At 42.1% G+C, this 26,077-nt stretch overlaps 1 protein-coding gene across 4 annotated transcripts; it reads right to left on the bottom strand.

Moving 5' to 3' along the window:
• Window positions 1–88: 88 nt before the first annotated feature.
• Window positions 89–24,307, bottom strand: RBBP7 (RB binding protein 7, chromatin remodeling factor). 4 transcript variants are annotated; one of them, XM_072816260.1, is made up of 12 exons: window positions 23,982–24,307; window positions 22,995–23,139; window positions 17,061–17,206; window positions 13,355–13,528; window positions 12,187–12,302; window positions 8,045–8,205; window positions 7,183–7,309; window positions 6,985–7,062; window positions 6,304–6,380; window positions 4,096–4,153; window positions 1,286–1,396; window positions 89–542 (listed from the first exon to the last, which is right to left on the bottom strand). In XM_072816260.1, exons 1-12 carry the CDS (start codon window positions 23,995–23,997, stop codon window positions 474–476), a joined length of 1,278 nt encoding a protein of 425 aa, XP_072672361.1. In that variant the 5' UTR covers window positions 23,998–24,307; the 3' UTR covers window positions 89–473. The 4 variants fall into 4 exon arrangements, with proteins under 4 accessions (XP_072672361.1, XP_072672362.1, XP_072672359.1 ...); XM_072816261.1 differs by having other exon boundaries at window positions 13,355–13,501; window positions 23,982–24,283; XM_072816258.1 differs by lacking the exon at window positions 23,982–24,307 and adding an exon at window positions 23,419–23,581.
• Window positions 24,308–26,077: the final 1,770 nt, after the last annotated feature.

Raw genomic sequence — 26,077 nt, 5'->3', positions numbered from 1 at the left:
TTGCTCCCAAGAAGGGACACACACACACACACACACACAACACACACTCATGCTCTCCTTACCCAGGTTCTAAGAGAATAAAACAGAATTTATTTTAAAACTTTATTTCTGCAAAGCCAATCAACAAGTGTTGGAGGGAAAAAGTGTAAAAGTTATTCTTGCATATTTGGGAACAGCAAGCACTTAGTTTGAGAAAACAAGGACTTAAAATAGTTGAATCAAAGGCAGTACCCTGCTACTTGTATTTTAAAACAACAGTGATGTTCGTTCTTAAACAACATTCCTTTCTTCCCTAAAAGCTACAATATGATACAGTACGCAATAGCTCACTTGAAAGTGCTAGAATCAGAAGGTAAAGAACGCCATATGCCATCTCACTTACATCTCCTACTATACAATGCCTTTCGGCGCTTGATAAACCAAGCATTCGTGTAGCATTACATTCAATAGAAACATCTCTTGTACTCTGGGTTTTAAGATCCTTGCCCCTCCAGTTCCGATGTTGTCACATCTGACTCTTCATCATTGTAAATATTTTCAGCCTAGAGAGGACAACCAAATAAACGCACAGGTAAAACTCCCCATGGTTTTTACAAAGTTCTCTACAAACAGCATTTAACTGTCTAGACTTTAGGATTCACTGGTCAACGTGTTTGTGTGTTAGACATTTTTAGAGTAATTTACTTAGTAGTCTCCTTACGCGCCACCACCCCCCTACCCCGCCACCCCAAGATTTGAATGAGGAAAAACCAGGGCCAGCGTTTTTTTTTTTCTTTTTTGCCGGCGTTCTTATTTGGCAGGGAATTCCACCTTTATACCAACAAGCTGCCCGCCCCCTACGTATTTCTATTGTAAAAAGTGTTTCCCAAACAGCATTTCAAGCATCACTGAAATGAAGCAATGGCCCTGCAGTTAATGAGGGTAAACACCACCTCAGAAACATCAGGTACTTTGTACTCCACATCCGAGAACTCGGTATCCTACAAATGCGTGGACGCACAGCAGACACTGGACATTCAGCAGCGATGCCAAGAGCCCCGCCGAGGACGTGCACAACCGTCCCGCAAAGTGGAACAGATGCTGTGTCCCCATCTGTGCGTAGACACAGATTTTTCCTGACCTGACAGGTGCATAGTGAACTAAAGACTTGTTAAAATGGAGAAAGATCTTTTCAGATTGTTGCCTTTCTAGATTTGCTGTAATATGCACAATCTATAATAGAAACATTTCCAGTAAATAGTTTGTCTCTTCTTCTCATCCAGCAAAGAGAAATATTTTAGCTCACCATTTGCCAGATCTGCATGATGTTATCCTCAGACACCGAGCAAATGACCCACGGCTCATTGGGGTTCCAACTAAAATCTGATATCTTGGCGGTGTGTCCTCCATGAATAAACTGTTAATAAGAATTTTTAAAAGCCTTCGTTTCATATCTTATGTTAGCCGTTTTTAGAGCATCAGTCTTACAATTGAGGTTTAAAGGGAGGGGCTTACAGGCTCAGTAATCTACCTCTCCACTTCTCATTTTGCAAATTTCCAAACCCTCAGAAAAGGTGATAGAACAGTACAGGGACTGCCTGGGATACCCTTTGCCTACATTCCCCCAATTCTAACATGTTCACGAGTGCATTTTCTTACACAGACACGCCTACTGAGCCATCGCCCATGTACTTCACCCCACATCACCCAAAGGTAAAGACATTTTTCCTACACAACCATGATGCCATTGACATACCTAATACATTTAACAGTAATTCAGCCTCATTATCAGTTATGTGTAGTTAGGTCCACACAATAAATTAATGTTCTGTTATAGAGTCCAAAACAGGCCCACCCGAGGAGTCAGTCTCCCAGTTCTAGAGCTCCTCCTCCTCCCTCTTGCTAAGAGAAAGGCACACCTCCCCACCAGCCTGCATCTTTCCAAGGTGCATCACTCAGGGTGGGGATTCAAAAAACCAAAACCAACCCAGGGGTCCAAAGCAAAGCCCCAGAAAGGCGAGGCAGAGGGCTTTGCTATGAAATGATGAAGGAGGCAGAGACTCCTTCCCTATAAGACACAGACCACTCATGGGAAGGCACTGGGCTTTCCTTACCTCAGAATTAGCAATGGGAAGAAACCATTCTCATAGGGACAGTATGAATACACGATTTTGGACAGAGAACTCCTACTTCCTGACAAAGTCTGATTTGACTCAGGATGACAAATAAGTTACATGCAAGGTAACTATTTTTAGCTATTTTCCCCCCAGTTTAAAAATGATAGAACAGCTTTCCAGAATCGTTAAGGGGGACATAAGGGAAAATATATTAAGACCATAAGCCTTGGAATATATAAGGAGTCCTCAAATCAAGATATTGTTATACTAAAATTATACTTAGCATCCAGTTCACTACAAGTAAGTATCCCTTGATTTCAGGCTCTCCTGTGAAAGGAACAAAATCCTAGTGGATCTCGTCAAGGACCAAAAAAATTGTTAACTGTAATATAAAGGGTATCCAAAAATAGCTAGAGACCTTGAAAACATTACGCAAAGTACAAGAATCAGTCACAAAAGACCACTTTATATTACATTTCTATTAACTATCTAGAATACGCAAACCTAGAGACACAAAGCAGATCACTGGTTGCTGGGGACTGAGGAAAGAAGCAGACTGGGAGGTGGTCAAGAGTAGACAGTTCCTTTTTAAGGGGAAGGAAATGTTCTAAAATGGATTTGTGGCGACGGCTGTACAATTCTGTGAATAGACCAAAAACCTTTGAATTATAGCCTTTAAATAGGTGAACTATATGGTATGAGAGTTCTAGCTCAATAAAGTTTTTACCAAAGTAAAAAGTGCAAACAGCTGGACAAAAACAGCTGACAGCAGCACCTCAGCTAGAAAATAAAACTATGAAGCCGTGCCTCACAAAACAGACTTTTCAGATTAAGTCACTCAATGGAGAATAAACCATTTAGGTGCTGTCATCTGTCTAATTTATTGAGAAATGCTATTCCTTCATCAGTGGTGCACAGAACGTGCTGGCTTGTCGTCATACCCTCTTGTCACTTTCTGTCCACTGCCGTCTGACATGGTAACATGCTGGACAAGGAGTAAGGGGATCTCGGGATGTCTGTGCAACATGGGAGTTTAGTGAGCATCTCCTAGGGCTTGCCTTCCAGGGCCGCCCTTACCTTTTAAAAGTAGTGGGCAAAGCCCAAGTGTACCAAGACTTAGTACTGCCCTAAGAACTAAAAATATGTTACAGAGGGACACCTGGGTGGCTCAGTGGTTGGGCGGCTGCCTTCGCCGCTGGTCGTGATCCCAGGATCCAGGATCAAGTCCCAAATCGGGCTCCCTGCATGAAGCCTGCTTCTCCCTCTGCCTATGTCTCTGCCTCTGTATCCCTCATGAGTAAATAAAATCTTTAAAAATTAAAAAAAATATGTTGCAGAGCAATGAATGACAATTTGCCACATAACTGGTGGATTATGAATGGATCTGAGTGAGGAAGAACCACTGCTAAGTCTGGCCATGCTTAACAGGAAAGGGACTTGAAGCACACACTGAAGAGCTGAGAGACCGGGGGGATGAGGACCAACAAGAGAGAGACAACACAGAAACCCTCTGATGGCGAGCCAAGGAGATGCCCAGTGATTCAGTCAGGAGCAGGAGGGAGATGGTAGACACTTGGCACCAACAAGACTGAGAATGCTTTCATTTTCTGGGCAGGGAACTTAAATAGCAGGTCACAAAAATATTTCTGTACTGTTGGATAATGGTAAGTAAGTATTGCTAATTCACTATCAATACCTAGCTGCCCAGCCCCTCCAAAAACCTCTCAGAAATATTATAATTGGGAATCAGTGAAAAATTAACTATTTTCCAAGGAGCCCAAATAGTTTAGTGAAACATTCATAAAAACCTACTGTGCTCTATTTACTGTTGTCGATAAATGTCAAAACCCAGTCACAATAACCTACAAGACCTCCGATTTTAAATCCTCCCCAAGAGCTAGCATTTGAAATTCTGACTCCTTTTCCAGATACATGGATCAATGACAAATAATCCAGTCTGCATAGACATTTCAATTTGCATAAGAAAGCCAATATATACCAGGAGTTCTGGAGGCCCATCTTCTGCGTCTTCTGCTGATTGTTCTTCTCCAATTTTGCTATCAATAAAGAACATAATGCCGTCATTACTGAAATTCTCGTAGATGGCGTGAATGTTCGCCAAACCAGCATTAGCCCACAAAGTGCATCTCAAAACATATACACCCTAGAAACAACTTATTTCTATACTACTATGCTCAGCAGTTAAGCATCTGCCTAATTAATATAGCTTCTATATTAATTACTGGTGGGAGGGTGGAATGTTCACGTTCTGGAAATGATAAGAGCTATTCATAACTGAGTATATAGCACAGAAATTGTTAATAATAAATAATAATTTAAAATTCATTATTTAAAAAACCAAAATAAAATTACTTATTTTTAACTGTGGTTGTTTACTGCATTGGACTTAAAAGTAAAACTTAATATATAAGCCAAGGAAAGGCTATTTTTTTTTTTTTTAGGCTATGTTTTTTTTTAACAACTTCGATCTGTAGCATTTGCCAGCAGTCCTAACAGCGAAATCACTCTTAAGTTATGTGCCAAATATCAGCCTCGGTATCTAGCCCCAAGGTGGACTTTGCTAATAATAACTGCTGAAAAAGCAACCAAAACACAACTTTCCAAGGGATTCTTTCTCTTCCCATTAAACTCACACCAAACACATGTGACTGCTAGACAATTATGTCTCCTCTGGTCAGGAGTATAATTGCTAACACTGGTCATTTTAATCTGTAGTTTTATCCAGCGTATTTTTTTTAAAAGATTTTATTTATTTATTCATGAGAGACCGGCAGAGACACAGGCAGAGGGAGGAAAAACAGGCTGCATGCCAGGAGCCCAATGTGGGACTCACCCCAGGATCACGCCCTGAGCCAAAGGCAGACAGATGCTCAACCACTGAGCCACCCAGGTGTCCCTATCCAGTGTATTTTTAATAGTACACAAGTAATAGAAGAGTTTTAAGAAGAATTTTTACAATGCCTGCAAATTAATTATTGGCACCTTTAGGGACAATTCAGCTGACAGGGTATCAGACTTCCAGAGCTTGCTGCTTCACTTCATATAACCACTAGAGCTTTAAGTTTCTAATTTTACTAACAAAATTGTTTTCAAATAAAATAGTATATACTCAAATGTCAGTTTTAAAGATTCTCTACATTTCCAAGCTTCTATTATGGTCAGAGTTTGTCCCAAACAAACACAGAACATCAGATGTTTCACAAGTTTTACAACACACGCATTTTACTCCACAATGTTTTTTGTTCTATACATTGAAGGACCAGCATATGGCTTCTGATTAAGGTGGCCCTGATTTTAATGAACTAAAAACAGTCTACTTCAAAGAAATACATTTAAAATAAGAATTTGAAATAAGTTAATTCTTGGTAATTTAAGTATTTAAACTTAGGATAACGGGACCCCTGGGTGGCTCAGTGGTTAAGCATCTGCCTTCGGCTTAGGGTGTGATCCTGGAGTCCCGGGATCGAGTCCCACATCGGGCTCCCTGCATGGAGCCTGCTTCTCCCTCTGCCTGTGTCTCTGCCTCTCTCTCCTCTCTGTGTCTCTCATGAATAAATAAATAAGACCTTTAAAAAACATAAACTTAGGATAATGGTATCTTAGAAGTAGTTCATGGAACTGGACATCTTTGTTAACGGCTCTAAAGGCTCAGACAAAAAAAGAAAGGAGTCTGAAATTCTTAGAATGGCAACTCTGAAATCAAGGAACTTTAAGAAATTTCAAGGAACTATATAATGAGCCCCAGAAGAATGTAAGCTCTCTTACAGCATGAGCAGTGCTTATCCTGCTCCGAAGTATATCCCCAGCGGTCACAAAACCCACAGCAGGGGCTCAGATCCCCAAAATGAACCGATGGAAGCACAGAAAAGCAAATGGTAGAAACACTTTTAAGAGTGCAGGTATGATATGAGCTCCAATGAGATGGGAACAGCTAGCTTCTCTACCAACAGTGTTTTCAATACAATTATTTGGATCGTTAAACTCTCCTTGTATAAATTTATTTTGCAGTCCATTTGCTGATTCACTTCTATTTTACAGAACCAAGACTCTTCAGGAAGGTACCTGAAAGTTGCTTTAATATTTGGCTTATTAAACTGGGATCAGCAAACTATGCTCTAGTTTATGAATTACTACACTGTCATATTAACAGATTTAAGCTGTTTCTTGTTACCAGATTCTGAGTTACCTTAAATCCCACACATTCAGGCGGCGGTCAGTACCACTTGAGGCCAGAATGGTTTCATTATGTGGAGACCAGTGGACCTAGCAATACAGATTTGAAAGTATGAAGCATCATTTGTTCCTACGTTTGTGGGTATCATTCTAATCCTTGAGATTTTCCCCATCTCCTCTTCTGTATCCTCTTCTTGGATACAGCCCTCACCCTCCTTGTCCTGTCCTTTCAAGTGCTCTTAAATGGCCCATCTCCCCAGCCCACCCTCCGGGAAGATCACACCCCCCCATACAGGGGAGCTCAGCTAGGAACCTCCATACGCTTATTAATAAGCCCATAACTAATCCAGAAGCTTTTCACTTTTTCAATGAGGTGTATCTTAAACCTAAGCAAATCTCCATTTGAAACCACATACAAGGTATTTTTATTCACTAGAGAATGCACCACACTGGACACCTTAACTAAAGAATCCTTGAATTTCACTTTTTAAAATGATCCTGTTTTGCAAGATTTTTCTACTTCTAATGTAATAATCTCAAATAGCTCCAAGTTACTTCCCACTAGTTAACATATATATACAGAAGAGGAATTTAAAACAAATATCATGCCTGCTATAAAGCCAGTAAGATTTTAAATTTCCCACCATCAAAGAGTTACTAAAAGCCTGACAGACATGAGAAAACTGTCACATACCTGGAAAATTTCATCTTTATGAGATTCAAAGGTATGCAGTTTTAGTTTTAAATTACGCAGATCCCATAAAGCTACAGTCTGAAGAAAAATAAATGAAAAGGAATTCATTTCTGCACTGTACGAAGAATTTTAGAATATCTGATTATAGCACAAGACAACTGGATTCATAAACATCAAATATACAAAAACTTAAAAAACCTTATCCGCAGAGCCAGTTGCGAGAATGAACTCGCTGTAAGGGTTGAAGGACAGGCAGTTGACCTCGGCAGTGTGTGCATCCACCAGGTGGCTTGGCTTGGAGGTGGTGTTGGACCTGGTGTCCCATCTAGAACACAAAGACACAAGGCACACAGCACAAGCAGAAGCCACCCAACCCTCCTCAGTTTCTCATGCCCGTTTCCAGGTCTGCACCACTCCACACCACCCTTACTCTGCCATGCTCACCCCTTCATGGACACCCTAATCACATACAAAGCTGCCAATCTGGACTTCCAGCCACTAAGTGACATATTCTAAACCCACAGAAAATAAATTAGGGCTATCATTTCCAGTTTCAGATTCCTGTCTTATTACCAAATATTTCAAGCAGACACAACTACTGGAGAATAATGTAACAATTTGATACCTACAACCCAACCTTACCATATTTTACTATTTAGCCACATTTGCCTCAGATACTAGTTTCTTTATGAAATAAAACACATTTTAGGTGGCTGAATGCAGCCTGTAGCCATGCCCTGATGCAAACATTTTTAGCCCTCATCTTCAAAGTCACTGTGACCCTAATTTTGACACATACCACTAAGAATGTTTCTTTACATTTGTAGATTTTTTTTCAAGTAAAAAAATATGTTCATTCATATAGCACAGTATCTTCTATGCAAAAAAAAAAAAAAAAAAAAAAAAAAAAGCTGTTACACTTGTTGTTTCTTGTATGTCAAGCTAAAGCTTTTAAGGCCAGTATATAACTTAAAAAAAAATCAAACCATAGGCCACCACAATCACTGTTGATCATTCAGGACACCCATATATCAAGACCCCACTGAACCTTCCACCTTACATCATAAGCTTCTGATCATCAGCAACAGATCCAAACAATGACTCGTGCAGCAGATGCCAGGCCACATCCTCTACAACAGCCGAGTGGCCAGTAAAGATGGCTTTAGCATCCACAATCTTGCCTTCCTTTGGTCCTGCATTTATATCCCACAGACAGACAGTCTAAAGAAGGAAAAAACAAACAATCTTCATTAAAAAATTATATAACTAGGGGTGCCTGGCTGGCTCAGTCTGAAGAGTGAATCTTGATCTCGAGGTGTGAGTTCGAGCCCCATGCTGGGTGTAGAGATCACTTAAACTTAAAAATTATCTAACTATATATATAAAGGCAGAAATAAACACAAGGGAGAAGAAATATAAACAAAGTGAAGCTTCAGAAACACAAGAGTATGCTTATAGCTTTCATCACCTGAGATGCAGAGGGCAAGGAAAAGGAAAGTATATGATAACGGGGACAGAGAAACCAGGCACGATGGCAGGCAATAGACAATGAGGTAGAGTTTCTACTGACATACTTTCAATCAAGTATCTAAAATTCATCTAGAGGGGATCCCTGGGTGGCTCAGCGGTTTTGCACCTGCCTTTGGCCCAGGGCGTGATCCTGGAGTCCTGGGATCGAGTCCCATATCAGGCTCCCAGCATGGAGCCTGCTTCTCCTTCTGCCTGTGTCTCTGCCTCTCTTTCTCTGACTCTCATGAATACATAAATAAAATCTTTTAAAATTCATCTCGATTACACAATGCAACACTAAGAGTCCAATATTCAGTATTTACTGAACAGATACTCCTGTCCTAAAAATTCACACAGGGTTGGGAGACTGGAAATTAAGGTGTCTGCTTCTCCCTCTCCCTCCCCTCCCGCTGCTTGTGCTCATGAAGGCTCTGTAAAATGGATGAATAAAATCTTTAAAGGCGGGGGCGGCTCAGTGGTTGAGAATCTGCCTTTGGCTAGGGTTGTGGTCCCGGATGGAATCTGGCATCAGGTTCCGCACAGGGATGCTGCTTCTTCCTCTGCCTATGTCTCTGTCACTCTCTGTCTCTCATGAATAAATTACATAAGATCTTAAAAAAAGAAAAATCTTTGGATAATTCTCTCGCCTCACAGCAGAAACCACTATTTGTAGTGGAACATTAGGAAGTCGAACATGTGAAAAATCCAGAAACCCCAACTAGGCTACTTTGAGAGGCCAAAGCTTAAGGCCTGCTGACAGATCCCCACAGCACAGACCTCAATACTTCAGCAAAATCCAAGGAAAGGCCATGGGCCTTTCCCAGGCCTCAAAGATCACAGATCAGCAGGCTCTGGGATCTGATTCTTCAAATGAAAACCATTACAAAGTTAACAGGAAAGTTTTTATGAAAAAATATTACAAGCTATGGGACAATGATTATCATCCAAACGGTTTAAAAGGTAATTCCACTAAGACATATTTGCCCCAACAATTCCACTGACTGGTATGGGTTTCATCTCTTTGAAAATCACTTTCTTATCTGAAAGACTTTCTGTGACAAAGCTATTTCCCAGTAATAGCTATGTACTCAGTAACAAAAAAAATAGTTTTACAGAATACACCCTTAGTCTTTGTTGATATACACTCAGACAATTTACAAGCACTGAAGAAAAAGGAACATATATAGAGCTCTTGACATCCTTTCCTGCTCATTTCAGAAGGATCCTGGGAAGATGAGCAAGAAGCCTGGCACATGCAGAGCCCTTAGAAAACGTCAGCTATTATAACTAGCAAATCCCAGCGTGGTGTCTTCAAAAGGCACTAGTAATAAAGTTACTGAGCATAATCCATTCCGTTTCAGAGACTCTACCACACCCACTTTGAGGGAAGTGGAGGAAAGCTTCCTTTTGGAGAACTAAGGGAGACCCTCACTTCTCAGCCTCCCTCGTGGCTAGGACATGATAGTGGCTACATCAGTCTGACCAGGATTTTTTTAAATTAATTAATTTGACAGAGATTGAGAGATTGAGAGAGATATACTGCATACAGCAAGGAGAATAGCAGGCAGACAGAGAGAGAGAGAAGCAGAGAGCCTGATGCAGGGCTTGATCCTAGGACCCCGGGATCATGACCTAAGCTGAAGGCAGTTGCTTAACCAACTGAGCCACCCAGGTGCCCCTGACCAGGACTTTAAATTGTGAACATTAAGAGGGAAATCTGTTCTCATGTTTGCCAAGTGTGTGGGGGGGTACAAAGTGGAGAGTAACACCCACCCGCTTCTCCTCTCTGTTCTGGGCCATTTTCTAGCCAGCAAAGCAATTCTGTGAGCTACCCTACCCAACACCCTTCTGATAAATTCCTTTTCTGTTTGCATCAGCCGGAGTTGGTTTTGGTTGCTTGCAGCTAAAGAATCTTGACTGAACCAATTACCTACTTTCAATATTTAAAAAAGCTTAACAGAAATTGTAACCAGTAGAAATAAAAGAAGGTCTGTGATGCAATAGGCCTGTTCTAGACAGGAGGATATACTACGGAAGAAGGTTAAGAGAACCTGTGGCCAAGTTACAAGAGCTTTCAAAAGCTCCAGAAGTCTACTCTCAGCTCTGGGCTGGAGTCATACCCACCATATTTTGCTTACAGTATGGGATCCATGAAGGAAGGTATGGAGCTGTAGGTGGCAAGAATGCTACAAAGATTGATCTACAATAAGTTAACAAGATCACTTTGTGTTTGTGTGGTACTTTTGTTAAAATACTTGTATTAAGGATGCCAAGATAACTCTTAGAAGAAAACATAGATGTAAATCTTTGTGATGTCGGATTATGTACTGGTTTCTTAGATATGATGATATCAAAAGCACAAGTGACAAAATAAAAATACATAAACTGGACTCAAAATTCAATTTTTGTGCTCAGGAGGACATTGCTAAAAAAATGAAGACAACCTTACAGAGTGGGAGAAAATCTTTCGAAATCCTATCTGATTAAGGGCTTGTATCCAGAATATACAAAGAACTCTTACAACTCAATAAAAAAAAAAACAAAATTTAAAAACCGACAAGGAATCTGAATACATATTTCTCCAAAGATCTATAAATAGCCAATAAGCACATAAAAAGATACTCAACATCATTAGTTATCATCACAAGGAGATACTACTTTACCCCCACCAGGATGGCTCTAATAAAAAAGGTAAGTGCTGACCAGGATATGGAGAAAGTGGAAGCCTGGGGTACACATTTCTGGGGGGAATGTGAAGTGGTACAGCTCCCTTGGAAAAGCTGGGCAGTTTTCCAAGAAGTTAAACATAGAGTTACCATATGACCTAGTATTATTTCCATTCCTAGGTAATTACCCAAGAGAAATGAAAACCTACATCCACACAAAAACTTACACAAAAATGTTCATATAGCAACATCACTCAAAATACAAAATAGCAAAAAAAAAAAAAAAAAATACAAAATAGCCCTAAAATATAAAAAAAGAGCAAAAAGCCCCAAGTAAAAACAACCCAAATGTCCATCGACTGATGAAATCAATTCTGATATATCCATATAATGGATTATTCAGCCATAAAAAGGAGTGACATACTGACCTTGCTTCAACCTGGATGAACCTTGAAAAACTTATGCTAAATGAAAAGCCAGAAAGAAAAAAAGCACATATGATTCCATTTATATGAAAAATCAAGAAGAGACAAATCTATAGAGATAGAAAATAAATTAGTGGTTGCCAGGAGCTGGGGGAAGAGGGGAGTGACTGCTTAAAGAGTATGGAGTTTCTTTGTGACACATGATGAAAATGTTTTAGAATTCGAGAGCAGTGATGACTGCACAGCTTTGTGAATATACTAAAACCCACTGAATTGTACACTTAAATAAACTAAAATGTAATTTCTGTTTCTCAGGCCTCACACTTCATAGTTTCCATTATAAAGATATTTTTAAATCATGGGACACCTTTTGCCCACCTTCCCTCCATTCTAAGGCTGCTTCAAAAGAGTTCTGTGGAATTCTAAGGCTCCAACAGGGCAGTATGATAACCATTGCTCTAAATCCTGTGAAAATGTTATCACAATAATCACCAGTATTATCTTAGAAAACCTTTCAACTATACAGCACTCCTTCAGTGCACAGCTCTCCATGACAGTCTTTAACTCCAAGTACATGAGATTAGAAAGAATAAGTCTCTCACATGATCATCGGATGCACTTAGGAGATGTCCACTCAAATTAGAATTCCAGGAAAGACCATAGCCTTCCTTTTGGTGGCCTCTTAACCTAAGATCAGGATTACATTCTCCACTTGGGTCTAAAGAAGAAAAGAGATACATTAACTATTAAGTGATTTTTTTTTTTATCAGAACTAGTAAAAGCAATCCTCACTCCTCACTGAATGAGCTGTTAACATTCATTACAATGCTTGAAAAAAAGCACCACACACCAATCATGACTTAGGACATGGTCTGACCCATAGCCACCCTGAAAACCTGTTCTCTGTGCTTCACTTCTAATACTCGATGCACACGAAGTTTCAGGACTATAAAGTGACTAGTTCCTTTGCAAAATCTAGTACTAGCTGCAACACAAAATACTGAAAACTATAGCTATCCCCTCAAATTTGAGTGGTGGCAACCCGCCCCACCCCTCGATCAAGTTTTTCAAACATGTTTGCAAGGAAAGGATTAACAGAGCAGGTCCTGTTTCTGAGCTCTTGCATGTCTCCAGGGTAGCCTGCAACCATGACTGACCCTTAGCCAACCCCTAGGAATGTGACCCTCACAAAATTCTTCACGTCACTGAAGTTGTGTATGCACAGAGCAGTGAGGCATGCTGTAGCAGCTCGTCAAGACTTGCAGAATTGTTTAGCAAGATTCATGATGTATCTGGTTTCACTGTTGGGGTCCTAAGTTGTCCTTATCATGGCTGGTCATAGAGCATGATATACCTAGGTGACCAGACCTCTATAAAAACACCAGATCCTGAGATTCAAACAGGCTTCCCTAAGCAGAGATACTTCCATGCTCCTGTGGTCTGCTGCTAGAGAGACATCACGTTCTGTGTGGCCCTGGTGGGGAAGGACTCAGAAGCCTGTGCTTGACATCTTTGGACTCTACCTGATATGTATCTTTTCCTCCTACTTTTGCTCTGTATCCTCTCATGTAGTAAACCCTACCGAGCCAGAAGAGACCTGCTGGCAGGTCTTTCTGTCAAATCACCTGAATTCTGAGGTTGGTGATAGGACCCCTGAAACAATTTTTAAACCTTTAAAAATTATAGATTACACTAGTTTGAATGACCTCAAAGCAATTTTTTCAAATCAAGAAAACGTTCAAGCAATGGACTAATTACATTACCACATACCTGGTTTAGCAGGATGCTTTGTATAGTCAAAAACCAGCACATCAGAAGATGGTGTTTTTGTAGCAATGATGTGAGGATTCTGCGGCATGTAACGAGCACGGTTTACTTCTCCTTCATGGTTAATTTTAATTTCGCATTCAATTTTTCCTGTTACAGAACCAAAGCCACCAAATTCTAATGTGAGAAGAAAGAAATAAACACATACACTTACGATTAAAATTCACAAGTCATTTAGTTTAATACACCCAACAGATTTTTAACCTGATAGAATACAGCACAAATTAACCAGGGACGCAAAAATATGGGCTCACTTGCCACTTGGAATTAATTTATTCTCAAAGCCCATTTGAATTGGAAAATGTTATTTTATGCAAGTTAATTAATTGTTTCACCCTGGATTTAGAATAATTAAAAACTACCCTCTTTCAGTTGCGAAAAGGATGTGATTATTCCCTAAAATCAGGAATCCATGCTAACTTACCCCCACCCAACCCTGAGACAGATATGTTGGTTCCACCAGCATATTGAATTCAACTGCTAGTAGGGTGCCAAAGCTAAAATGAGGGGGGGGAGGGGTTAACCTCTCTACCTGGTGTGTGAATAAGACTATAGTGTTCTGGAGGGTATTATGCGGAGTGAAGTCAGTCAGTCGGAGAAGGACAAACATTATATGTTCTCATTCATGTGGGGAATATAAATAATAGTGAAAGGGAATATAAGGGAAGGGAGAAGAAATGTGTGGGAAATATCAGAAAGGGAGACATAACATAAAGACTGATAACTCTGGGAAACGAACTAGGGGTGGTAGAAGGGGAAGAGGGCGGGGGGTGGGAGTGATTGGGTGACGGGCACTGGGGGTTATTCTTTATGTTGGTAAATTGAACACCAATAAAAAAATAAAAAAAGACTATAGTGTTGAATAGTTACTAAAAAGGCCTTGGAAAAGTAACAAAGTCACATAAAGAGTACAGGAGCTTCTGGGAAGCAGCAAGATGATAGCAGAAAGAATACAAGTAGAGAACATCTAAGCAGATAACAAGAACATTTTCTTTTTTGTGTTCATAGATTAAGAACTAAAATAGTTGCTGAGGCTAAAAAATGTTTGGAGGCTTCACTTTGTAACTGTTATTTCTTCCTGACCTATATTGCTACTTCTCCACACATTCCTTTTTTGTTCCCAGTGTCTCAGGTTAGGAACACTAACTCAAATGCCTAATGGAGCCAGGCAAGTAACAACTAAAACAGACTGGCTGGGTCCTGGAGAAAACCAGCTGAAAGCAGCAAACCATTTCTGTTTCAGCCAGCTCTTGCTATATGGGAATGCTTTATGAACACTGGCTCCCATGGTTTAATATCAGCATTGAGCCATTCTACTCTGTGGCAAACACAGCTTACTATTCTGTGTGGCTGAAAAATCACATACCATTCCATATAGCTACTCCCACACAGCCATATGCAATCACCTTTCCTTCTCAGCATGTTCCCTTTCCATCATGTCAGTGGGAGAAATGCATCCCAGTCTTTCTAAGACTGCCACTCATCTCAAGACTCTGCTCCAAACCTGTCCCAACTTTGATTTTCAACCCACCACAAACCCTCCACCCACTGTGGACTCCAAGGGTTCTAACATTTCTGATATAAAGACACTCAAGTTCCCCAATTCCTTTACTTAAAACAACCTAAACAGCTCTCCTCTTAAAAAAAAAAAAAAAAAAAAAAAAAAAGGATTTCCAGGTAAGATTCACTTTTAACATGGGGCTTTGTTTTCTCAACTTCAAAAGTTTGAAAAAACCATTATTTTAAATGATAATAGTATCCATTAAAAAATACTGTAAATGAAAAAACAAAGAGGTGTTAACTGAATTATTTCAATCACTGTTGGAATGTAATACACTGAACAAGTGACTTCAGTAATTTAATACACATCCATAAATTATGCACAGACACTAATTCTTAAAGGCAAGAGTCCAATAAATACATACTTTAGGATTAAAAGCCACTAAAAATTTCTGATTACAATATTTACAGAAATAATGCTTAATGTTGTAGGGAAATGGACTGTGAATTGTGGCAGTGGCAAATGGATTAAATCATTTTGGAAAATAGTTTCATACTATTTCAAGCTGACAATGAATACACCATACAACTCAGCAATTCCACTCCACTAGATAAATTTTCCAACATGTGTACAAGGAGACATGGTAAGGATGTTCACTGAAGCACTGTTTATAAGAGCAAAGTACCACATGGATGCAATCCAACTGCCCCCAGTAGAACAAAGTCAGGTTTAATCACAATGGAACACTATACGGCAGTTAAAAGGAGAATGACATCTACATGGTATACACAAAACAGTACTGAAAGAAAAAAGCTATAAAAAAAGCTTTATGTATATTTACTACCGCATAATAAAAATATAAACAAATGGCACACTAATTTCACGACAGTGAGAAATTCTTCAAAGCAAGGCAGCAGTAGGAAAGGAGTAGGTTTGGGGTGGCAAGACTTTAGCTATAAAGTAATATTTTATTTCCGGTAAGAAAAAAACTAAAGCAAATTCCTTGAAACGTTAAGATCAAACCTTTCAGGGCTGTGCAGAATGCACTAACCCAACAGGTCCGGTTGCTTAGCCCTCGCAGCTCTGAGGGACACTGGGACTATGAATGACCCTAGGCCAAGTCCTGGGAACATGGACCTCAGAATGTTCTTTACGTCACTGATAGACTGATGATTTTGTGGTGTACACCTGGAGCAATGGACCGTGCTGTACCAGTTTGTCAGGGTTGCTTTGCACAAATAAAGATTGACGACATGCACCTGGTTTCATTACTGGGGTCCTGAGTTTCAATTGTCTTAACTGGTTGCCAGCAGGATATGCCTGTGAAAACAACCCCTCCACAAAAGCCTCAGATCCTGACACTCAACTGGGTTTCCCTGGGCAGGAGAGAGAGATTCTGCACATGTCCCTGTCGTTTGCTGCCAGAAAGAAAGCACATCGTGTGCGGCCTTGGACAAGACTTGTGCCAGACCTCCCTAGACTCCCTGATGTGTATCTTTTCCTTACTGCTTTTGTTCTGTATTCTTTACTGTAACAAACTTTAGCCATGAGTATAATTTGCTGAGTCTTGTGAGTCCTTCTAGCACGATGTCCAAACTTGGGTGATGGTGGGAATACCAAATCAGGGAAATGTACCTTTGACAGAAGGGGGGGGGGCAGGGAGTTAACAGCTTCCATTAAAAGCCACTATTAACTGTTTGGCATAATACGCCTTCTGACTTTTTCCCATGCACACCCAACACACATTACTTTTACAAAAATGGGTACTATAACACACAAAGAAGTTAATTTACCTTAGACGTTTTTCTGTACTAGGGCGTACAGATCTGCCTCATTGTGAGTTTGTGTAAAATTTCAGGTTTATTGCATTCTTAGGAATTGTTGCACAGTATTTCAAACATAATGTGTTTCGCCAATTTCCTATTAAACTAACATCTGGGTTGTTAGGTTGATCTTAATTTTTCAATCCTGCAAATAATGCTATTGTGAAATCCTTATGCACATGTAAGCAAGTAGTTCTAGAGTTCTAGAAGATAAAGTCCTAAAAGCTAAACTGCTGGGCCAAAAGATATTAGTAAGTTGTAATAACATATTAGAAAAAATCCACACTCTCTTACACATCAATACTGGAACATATGGTATACCTACCACCCTTCTCACTGTCACAGTGGGAAGCATCAAACTGTGCATCATCGTTCGGAATATGGACTCGAGCAACCACGAGATGATTCTGCTCATCAGACGTGTGAGTCCCCAGCACTAGCCAATGAAGGGCATAATCCTTTCCTTCCGGTCTGTTTAGGAAAGAAAATAAGTCACACTAACCCTACAAGAAATCAGTTGCTAACAAATTCATCACCAATCTCCATACTCAAAATCACGACTTCTCACCTAAAAAATATCTTCCATTGTAATACACTAGACATTTCTTTTTTTTTTTTTACACTAGACATTTCTAATTTCCCAGTAAGAGGCAACAAGTTTAAGCACTGAGCCAGAAAAACTGGGTTCAAATCCTGGCTCAAACTAAAATTAACAATATGCAATTCCCTTTTTTTTTTTTAAGATTTTATTTACTTATTCATGAGAGACAGAGAGGCAGAGATACAGGCAGAGAGAGAAACAGGCTCCAGGCATGGAGCCCAATCCCAGGGACTCTAGGATCACACCCTGGGCCAAAGGGAGGAGCTAAACCTTTGAGCCACCCAGGGTGTCCCAAAATATGCAATTCCTTAAAACACAATTTCCTGTGGGGCCTAGTTTCTTCACCTAAAAAACAGGTTATGTGTGCAAATAGCCTGTGAAAACTTTCTATTGATGTTCATAGTGCTTAAAGTTTATGAAATGGAGATTCTCATTTTTATCGGGGGAGAGGGGTCTTTGTTGTTACCTTTTTCTATGGACCTAATTTTGAGGCTAAAGAACCCACTGATGCTTCTTGACACCCTGGTTTTGCCTCATCTATTTTTTTTAAAAAGATCTGTAAAATTTATTTATTCATGAGAGACACAGAGAGAAAGGCAGAGGGAGAAGCAGGCTCCCTGCAGGAGCCGGATGCGGAACTCAATCCCGGACCTGGGATCACTCCCTGAGCTGAAGGCAGACGCTCAACCGATGAGCCACCCAGGTATCCCTTGCCTCTTATCTTTTAACGACATTTTCCCATTTGTATTATTTAGAATAGCAATTTCCACCTGTGCTGTATGGTCCCACCTCAGTGAGGGCCAAGATGTAGGGCTCTGAGCCCCAACATCAGACAAGTTAGGCTATTTATCTGTTTCTAAAGTTTGTTTTACAAATTTCTCTTTTCTTTTTTTTTTTTTAAGATTTTATTTATGACAGACAGAGAGAGAGATTGGCAGAAACACAGGCAGAGGGAGAAGCAGGCTCCATGCAGGAAGCCTGACGTGGGACTCGATCCCCTGACTCCAGGATCACATCCTGGGCTGAAGGCAGCGCTAAACCGCTGGGCCACCGGGACTGCCCAGTTTCTAAAGTTTGGTTGTACAAAGGATTCAGTGGTTTTTAAAAAAGGCTTGAGGGTTGCTTCTACGAATATAATTTAGTAGTAACTGAAAAAAAAATACAAGATGAAATTTTGCCAAAATTAGGCTTAATGTAAAAAAGAATAAATATGTATACAACTCCAAGAACAGAATAAGGCACCCGTGTCTAAGCAATAGCTTATTTAAAAAAAAAATACAGGAGTCTTAGTCAATGTATGTTCAGTGGTCAAGAACAGGATATGGCTACCTAAACAGTTAATTCCATCTTAGATGAGAGAGAGGGAGGCAATGCATGTGAGTACTCACCCACTTATTTTTATTTATTTTATTTATTTATTAATGAGAGAGAGAGAGAGAGAGAGAGAGAGAGAGAGGCGCAGAGACACAGGCAGAGGGAGAAGCAGGCTCCCTGCAGGGAGCCTGACACGGGACTTGATCCCGGGACTCCAGGATCACACCGAGCCAATAGCAGACACTAAACCCAGGGATCCCAACTTATTTTTAAATGGAAAAATAACAGAAAATTAGGCTCTAAGCAATGTAACTGAGGAGGACTTAGACAAAATGAAATCTTTGTAGCTCAAAATGAAAGGGAACTTAAACACATCTCATTAGAACCATTTGAAAATTAAAAAAAAAAAAAAAAAACCACTTGAAAAGGGGGCAGCCCGGGTGGCTCAGGGGTTTAGCGCCACCTTCAGTCCAGGGCCTGATCCTGGAGACTAGGGGTCGAGTCCCACGTCAGGCTCCCTGCATGGAGCCTGCTTCTCCCTCTGCCTGTGTCTCTGCCTCTCTGTCTCATAAATAAATAGAATCTTAAAAAAAAAAAAAAAAAGAAAAAGGAATGCTTGAGAGAAAGGAAGCACCACAAAGCAAGGTTAAGGCTAACATAAAAGGAAGAAGTATTTTATTAGGGGGTTAAACAGAAAAAAATAGGACCTTTCTAAGAAGCCCGGTCCCAACATGGATGGAGGATCTGAAAAATTCCTTGACTCTAAAATTCAATTCAGGTATCCCCCGTCACAATAATCATGTAAGGATTTTTTTTTCTTTTTTACTGGCAATCCTTTCAAGTCCATCATTAAAATACAAACTTATTTTCCTGAACCAACAATATTACAGTATTTTCCTCCAATGCTGAATGCACCTAAAGCTGCAGGAGCACTAATGTTAAAAGACCTTGTCCATTTTTCAGTGCCAGCATCCTTTGATCAATCACTTAAGACTCCACGGCTAAGAAAGTCACCTAACAATCACAGATTATCACAAGATTATTCTCAGTAGCATTGTCTTAGTGGAAAAAGACTGATGACAACCTTTAAATATCTATTAATAAAGAACTGGTGGGACACCTGGGTGGCTCAGCGGTTGAGTGTCCACCTTTGGCTCAGGGTGTGATCCTGGAGTCCCGGGATCGAGTCCCACATCGGGTTCCCTGCATGGAGTATGCTTGTCCCTCTGCCTAGGTCTCTGCCTCTCTCACGAATAAATAAAATCTTTTTAAAAAATCTCTAAAAAATTTTAAAAAGAACTGGTGATATACATAATAGTATATTCATAAAGGGAATTCTATGGAGCCCTTAAAGCAAAAGAGCATATCTAAGCATGCTGATAGGAAGTCTCCAACATAAACTACAAACTGTAAAGTCAAGTGAGTAACTTGCTATCATTAAAAAAAGATTTAGGGGAGGGGTGCCTAGGTGGCTCAGTCAGTTAAGTGTTTAATTCTTGGTTTCCGCTCAGGTCATGATCTCATGGTCCTGAGATCAAGCCCTGTGTCAAGCTCTGCACTCAGCAGGGAATCTGCTTAAGTTTCTCTCTCTCCCTTGCCCTCTGCCCCTCCCCCTGCTCATGCACAACCAGTTCACCCAAAGGGGGGGAGGGGGGAAGAGAGAGAGAGAGAGATGGAGGGTAGGTGTGTGTAATGTGTATATACACTTATTTCTGGCAGGATCAGTTAAAAAAGCCAGCCAAAAATGACTCAACTCTGGGTAATAAACCAGGAGAACAGGGAACATGGAAGGGAGACTTATTATTTTCTCTATGTACTTTGTACCATCTGAATTTGAAGGATTACAAAGGTTTCTAAGTACAGAATAAGTTAGTCTCAAGATGTTTAAGAAATTATTTAATAAAAAATATGGAATAATGGAATTACAGATTAGAAATACCTAAATAAAAAATTTTTAAGATTTTATTTATTCATGATAGAGAAAGAGAGAGAGAGAGAGAGAGAGAGGCAGAGACACAAGCAGAGGGAGAAACAGGCTCCATGCCAGGAGCCCGACGCGGGACTCGATCCCGGGACTCCAGGATGGCACCCTGGGCCAGAGGCAGGCATTAAACCGCCAAGCCACCCAGGGATCCCCCCTAAATAAAAATTTTTACAAGGCAAATCCACCATGTGGACAATTACCTAATTTAGTTTAAGGACAACAGTTCAGAAAGTGCAAGTAATTATTGGGAGGTATGCTCTATGTAGTATGTAGGTAAAAGCCTCATGAGGTTGACTAGCATCACATTCCTCAAAGACCCTGGGAATAAGAGTAGCCAACATCTCCAGTGTTCCGTATAGTAACAAAACACAATCACAGTCCCTTCATACTCCAAGTAGAATCCTGCAAAAGTACCACACAGCCATCCTCAACATCCAAGAATGCAGGCTGGCTGGCATTTTCTTGCATTCCCAGAGCAACTGCACATCCCACAACCAGATCCCACTTCTTTGTATGCAAAGAACACCACGGAATACATCATTTAAAGTATTTTTTGTTAAGTTCTTAAGTGTTAACATAAAAGCAGTATTGGCGGGGGGCTGGCGGGCTCAGTAGGTGGAACATGTGACTCTTGATCTCAGGGCTGTAAATCTGAGCTCCACGTTGGGTGTAGAGATTACTTAAAAATAAAAATCTTTTCAAAAGCAGTATCCGGGCTAAGAACATACACATTTAACATCCTTAAAATTGTTACACAAAACACAGATAACATTTTCAGAAGACTTGAATAAGCAGTTTTCACTGGAATCCAAATGGAGAAACACAGTTACTACAGTCTAATTATTTCTGAATACAAAGGGGGAGAAAATCAGCATCAGTCACCACTTATTGCGGACTTCTTCTGTGCCAGCACTTTAAAAGTGCATGATCTTATTTCATTTCCTCAAAAGTAGGCAGTCAGAAGCACCAGCACCTCCACTTACAGATCAGACAGCTTGGGAATAGAGACTGACCAATGTGCCCTAATTTAGCTATTAAGAAGCAGGCGGCAGGATTCAAACTCAGGTTTCTAACCTTAGAGTCCTAAACACCTCCGCTGTGTTCTGCTGGTAAGGTAGATCAAAAAGATCCAAAATAATGTAAATTAAGCTGTTAAAGGTTTTAATTTACTTAACAGGAGTGCACAAAGAATCAAAAGTACATGGTGCTCAAAGGAGAACCTGAATACCCTTAAGTATTTGATGTTCAAAATTGTTATGTCAGTGTTTTGAAGTCTGTTTTTTATTTCTTGGCTATTCTTATCACATCTGTGTATTTACACTGATTTTGGGGAATCCTAATAAAAGCCTCTACCTATATGGAAGACAATGTCTGCATATGGAGAATTCGGCCATTAAAGGAGTAACCTCATAGAAAATTAACTTGCTCTTATTTTCAGAAATTGTCTCAAAATCCCCTTCCTACGTTAGTTTTGTTAATCCTCATTAAAAATATATATTCACAATACCCAAATTAAATACTTTTAAAGTACACAGCCAAGTTCCTACTAGAAAAAGTGCAAGCGCTTAAGAAAGTCTAATAATACAGGAGTTGCCTCAACTCTGGGGTACCCGGTTTGGGTTCAAAATCCCACTCCACCACTTGCTGGATGATCCTGGGTATTTTAACACCCCCACCCCAGTTTCCACAACAGTAAGACAAAGATGATAAAGAATAATCATAGTATACTTTTTCATAGTATAATTCTGAATATTAAACTGGACACAAAACTGTTGAAATGTGCCAGGCCCTATTTTAAGTGTTCAATAATACCAGCAATTATTACCAGAGAAATTTTAGAAACGGCTGAAAAGAACCAACAGCAACCTCCAAGTGTATTCCACACTATCAACTAGTAACGTCTTTTCTTCAGTGAACTACTGCTAAATTCTTTTTTCCCTTTGTCAATTAAAACCTATTCATATAGTGGTGGCTGGTTACATGGATGTGCTCCCTTCGTAAAAATCCATCCAGCCATATGCTTATGATTTGTGCATTTTTCTGTACGTGTGCTCTTTTTCAATAAAGTTTTAAAGAAATCCATTAGTCTGGGTCCCCAAAATGCTGCTCTATATTTAATCCCAAGAACTGTTAAATACGTTAGATGCTCCCCACAAATATCATTAATCGCACTTTGTCCCCACGCTTACATATCAAAAACCATCCCATAAATCACTTGTTTTGAAAATAAAAATCACCTGCCACCTCATGCAAGGGCTAAATTGATTACACGCTCATGTTCTATGTGTAAAATGCCAAAACTAGGAATTTCGGGATAATAGTCAAATTTATGCAAAGTAAAAGTTGCCAAAAACCCTTACTTAGTCACTTCAGGAAGCCACTGAACGGTAAGACTCGGCCACTGAAGAGCATGGGTCATAACCAGGTCATACAGAAACGGTGTATTCTTCTTCCAGATTTTATATTCTTCATTGATGACACGCTCCTCCACAGTATCTTCAAACACTGAAATTTGGAGAAATCCCACACAATTAAGTGGCTGAGAGAAATCGAGTTAGAATCTGTACACAGATAGTGGAGGTCACCTCGAGATGGCCACACCTAATCTACTCCTCAGCTTTACGTTTAATTTGGACACGAACTAACTGCTCTTCCAGAACGTGAGGAGAATATTAACACCAGGAAGCTTATTTTTTGCACTTAGAAATCGATACTGCTTGCGTATACAGAATTGGGCAATTACACAGACGACGATTTTGTTTCAGCAGTTACAGCTGTTCGCACCTGTTCTAAGATGACGACCCATCTGTGCAGGGGCTCCACGACCCACCCCGGGAGACGAATCCACGTGTAGCAGAAACCCCTCGGCCCGCTCCCTCCATCCCCCACCAGGAGCGGCCTCCGCTCCCACGAAGCCCGCGTCAGCAGCCATAGGCCGGCGTGTGCCAGAATCCCCCGGACAAGGGCCGCGACCCCGAAGCGGTCGACGCGCGCGCGTGGAAGGAGCAGCCGTGTCCGCTTTCCGGTGGCGGAGGCCGCCTCCGCCCGAGAGCCAAGGGCGCCGGAGGGAGCGCCGCCGCCAGAGGGGGGGGAGGGGAGCGGGGGGGGGGGCAGAGGGGGAAGGGGGCCCAACCCGCGGCCCCGCGCCCGGCTCCGGAAGTGCTCGGAGCCCTCCGCGCCGCGGTCCCGTCCCGCTGTAGGCCCCTCGAGGCGCGCGCCTAGCCTCGCGCCCGGCCCCGCCCCCTGCTCCTCACGCCAATTCGCGCCTTTCGCCGGCGCGTGCCGCGGCCTCGCGCGCCCGCCGCCCCCCGCGGTCCCGGCGCGCGCCGCCCCGCAGGGCCTCTTACTCTCTTTACTCGCCATCTTGCGTCGGGTCGTTCGCCCCTCGCCGCCGCCTCGGACTCCCCTCGCTAGCCAACAGCAGCCCAACCGCAGGCGTTCCTGCCTCGCCCAGGCGCGTCACACACTTCTAGCTCTCGAAGCGTGAGCTCCGTCTTACGGCCTGGGTGCTCCCCAAACGCTGCGTCCTTCTCTCCTGCCTCCTCCCCGCTCGCGGGTACCGAGGTCTGAGGCGCTCTTCTCTCTCTCTCCAAACTTGGAACGAGACTTTTCAACCCGCGCCTCCCAGCCCGCCCAGGCAGCTGAGCGCAGGCGCATCCGCCCTGGGAAAAGTGAGAGGCGGTGGAGAGGCGGGCCTGGGAGCCAACGGCTCGGTTGTTTCAACCAATGAGGTGCGGCACGCAGGTTTCACGCGGCATTTGTGGGCGGGCTTCTGGGGGTGGGCGGGGCGTTCCGCGGCAGGAAGTTGGCGAGGCGCAGGCGCGAGGGCTCGCCCAGCGCTCCCAGGGCCGGGCGCGGGGGCGGATGGGGGCGCGCGGGGGTGGGGCGGATGGGGGCGCGGCGTGCGGGCTGCGCGGGGGCTGTGAGCCCCGGGGCCGCGGGGCGTGGCTGCTTGCAGCGGCCGTGGCGGTGGGGTGGGAGGGGGGCAGGGAGGTTGACGCGGCTTAGCCAAGCAAAATCTCAGAGCGAGAGAGGAAAATGGTTTCTAGTCTCGAGAGATTACTGTGCCCTCAACGTCTCCCGGATAATCACGGGCATGCAATTCTGTGTACCCTGAAAGGCTTCCCTCTAGTCGACTGGCTTTTCCCGGGGTCCGGTCGAGCTGAGGTGGGGTTCGTTGCAGGCTGAGGAAACCTTTTACAGAGGCCGCGGGCGTTTTTTGACTGCTAAAGCCGAGGGGCCTCCCTGTTAGGCTAAACTTGCGGCCTGTTACTGGCACAAGGCCTCCGACGGCCCGAAGCTGACTTGAATTACACTGTTTGTTTGCACATTTGGGTCCTTAAAATGATTTGCGGCCTCTCGAACTGCAGAGAATTTTGTCCCTACGTTCTTGTCTCCGTGCTGGCCCCTGCTGAGTCATTCTCGTCACCCGTGGGGGTCCCAGGGCGACCCCACTCCGCGATGGCTTAGCTGGGGACAGCTGCCCTATGCGGACCCGGGATGGCTTGCTTGAGCCCTGCTTGCCTTGAAACTTGGTAGCCCCTGAGGAGTGCGTGGGGGTGAGGAGAAAGTGAGCTGCAAGGCCAGGAGGGCTGTGAGGGCCAGAGGGTACCGGGTGGGAGGACGTGGCCGAGATGCCTACGCACAAAGAGAACCTCAGTGTACATCCAGATTAGGAGAGAGGCTCCCTCTGCAAAAGCACCCGAGAACATTTGGTACCTTGATATTTTCCAAGTGCTTTCACAAGAGTGACCATGGTGATCCTCAAACGAAATTGTTCAGTTGCCGCTGTGATGCCCACTTTTCCGATCAGAAAACAAACTCAGCCCTTACTCTACTTGGTGGCAAAACCAGTAATATTACCTTATATAGAAATTTACTGTCTGATGTGTCTGCTTTACAGTAGGTTACAGTTCATTATTGTAACGCTCTGCCTTCATGTTAGGCCCAGGAATCTTGTTAGGGACTAAAGCTGTGGCGGGGCAGGGCAGTGGGGGTCTCGGCTGCAGAGGAAGGAGGGTTGGAAGGGTGTTTAAATAGCACAGCTCTCATATTCTAGAACACTGGGTGGCAAACGTTTTTCTGATGGGGGCCAGAGAGTAAATATTTTAGGTGATGGGAACAACTACTCAGCTTTGCCACCTTACAGTGAGAAAGCAACCTCAGACAATATGGATGAGCCTGGCTGTACTACAATAAAACTTTATAATAGACACTGAAATTTCATATAAATAATTTTCACTGAATTTTCATATAAATTTCACGTGCCACAAAATAATCTGATTTGTTTTTCAACTACTTTAAAATAGAAAAAACATTTTTATCTCGTGGGTCATACAAAAACTGGTGGTGATTATATACCCAGAGGACTCTAGTTTGACCACCTTGTTCTAGAATAATTGCCTTAATGGCTTTGCTTCAGCGGGAACATCCTCATGTGCAT

This window comes from Canis lupus, chromosome X, assembly GCF_048164855.1.
Source record: "Canis lupus baileyi chromosome X, mCanLup2.hap1, whole genome shotgun sequence".
NCBI lineage: Eukaryota > Metazoa > Chordata > Mammalia > Carnivora > Canidae > Canis > Canis lupus.
This window is presented reverse-complemented; position numbering and strand designations above follow the sequence as displayed.

Bases quoted from the DNA above. Each gene is read 5' to 3' on its own strand.
- RBBP7 (XM_072816258.1), bottom strand. From the start codon at position 23,566: ATGGCTGCTGACGCGGGCTTCGTGGGAGCGGAGGCCGCTCCTGGTGGG. The intron at 23,140-23,418 runs GTGCGAACAGCT...TCCAAATTTCAG, and splicing joins GGGTCGTCATCTTAGAACAG to TGTTTGAAGATACTGTGGAG. The intron at 543-1,285 runs GTGAGCTAAAAT...TGTCCTCTCTAG, and splicing joins TCATGCAGATCTGGCAAATG to GCTGAAAATATTTACAATGA.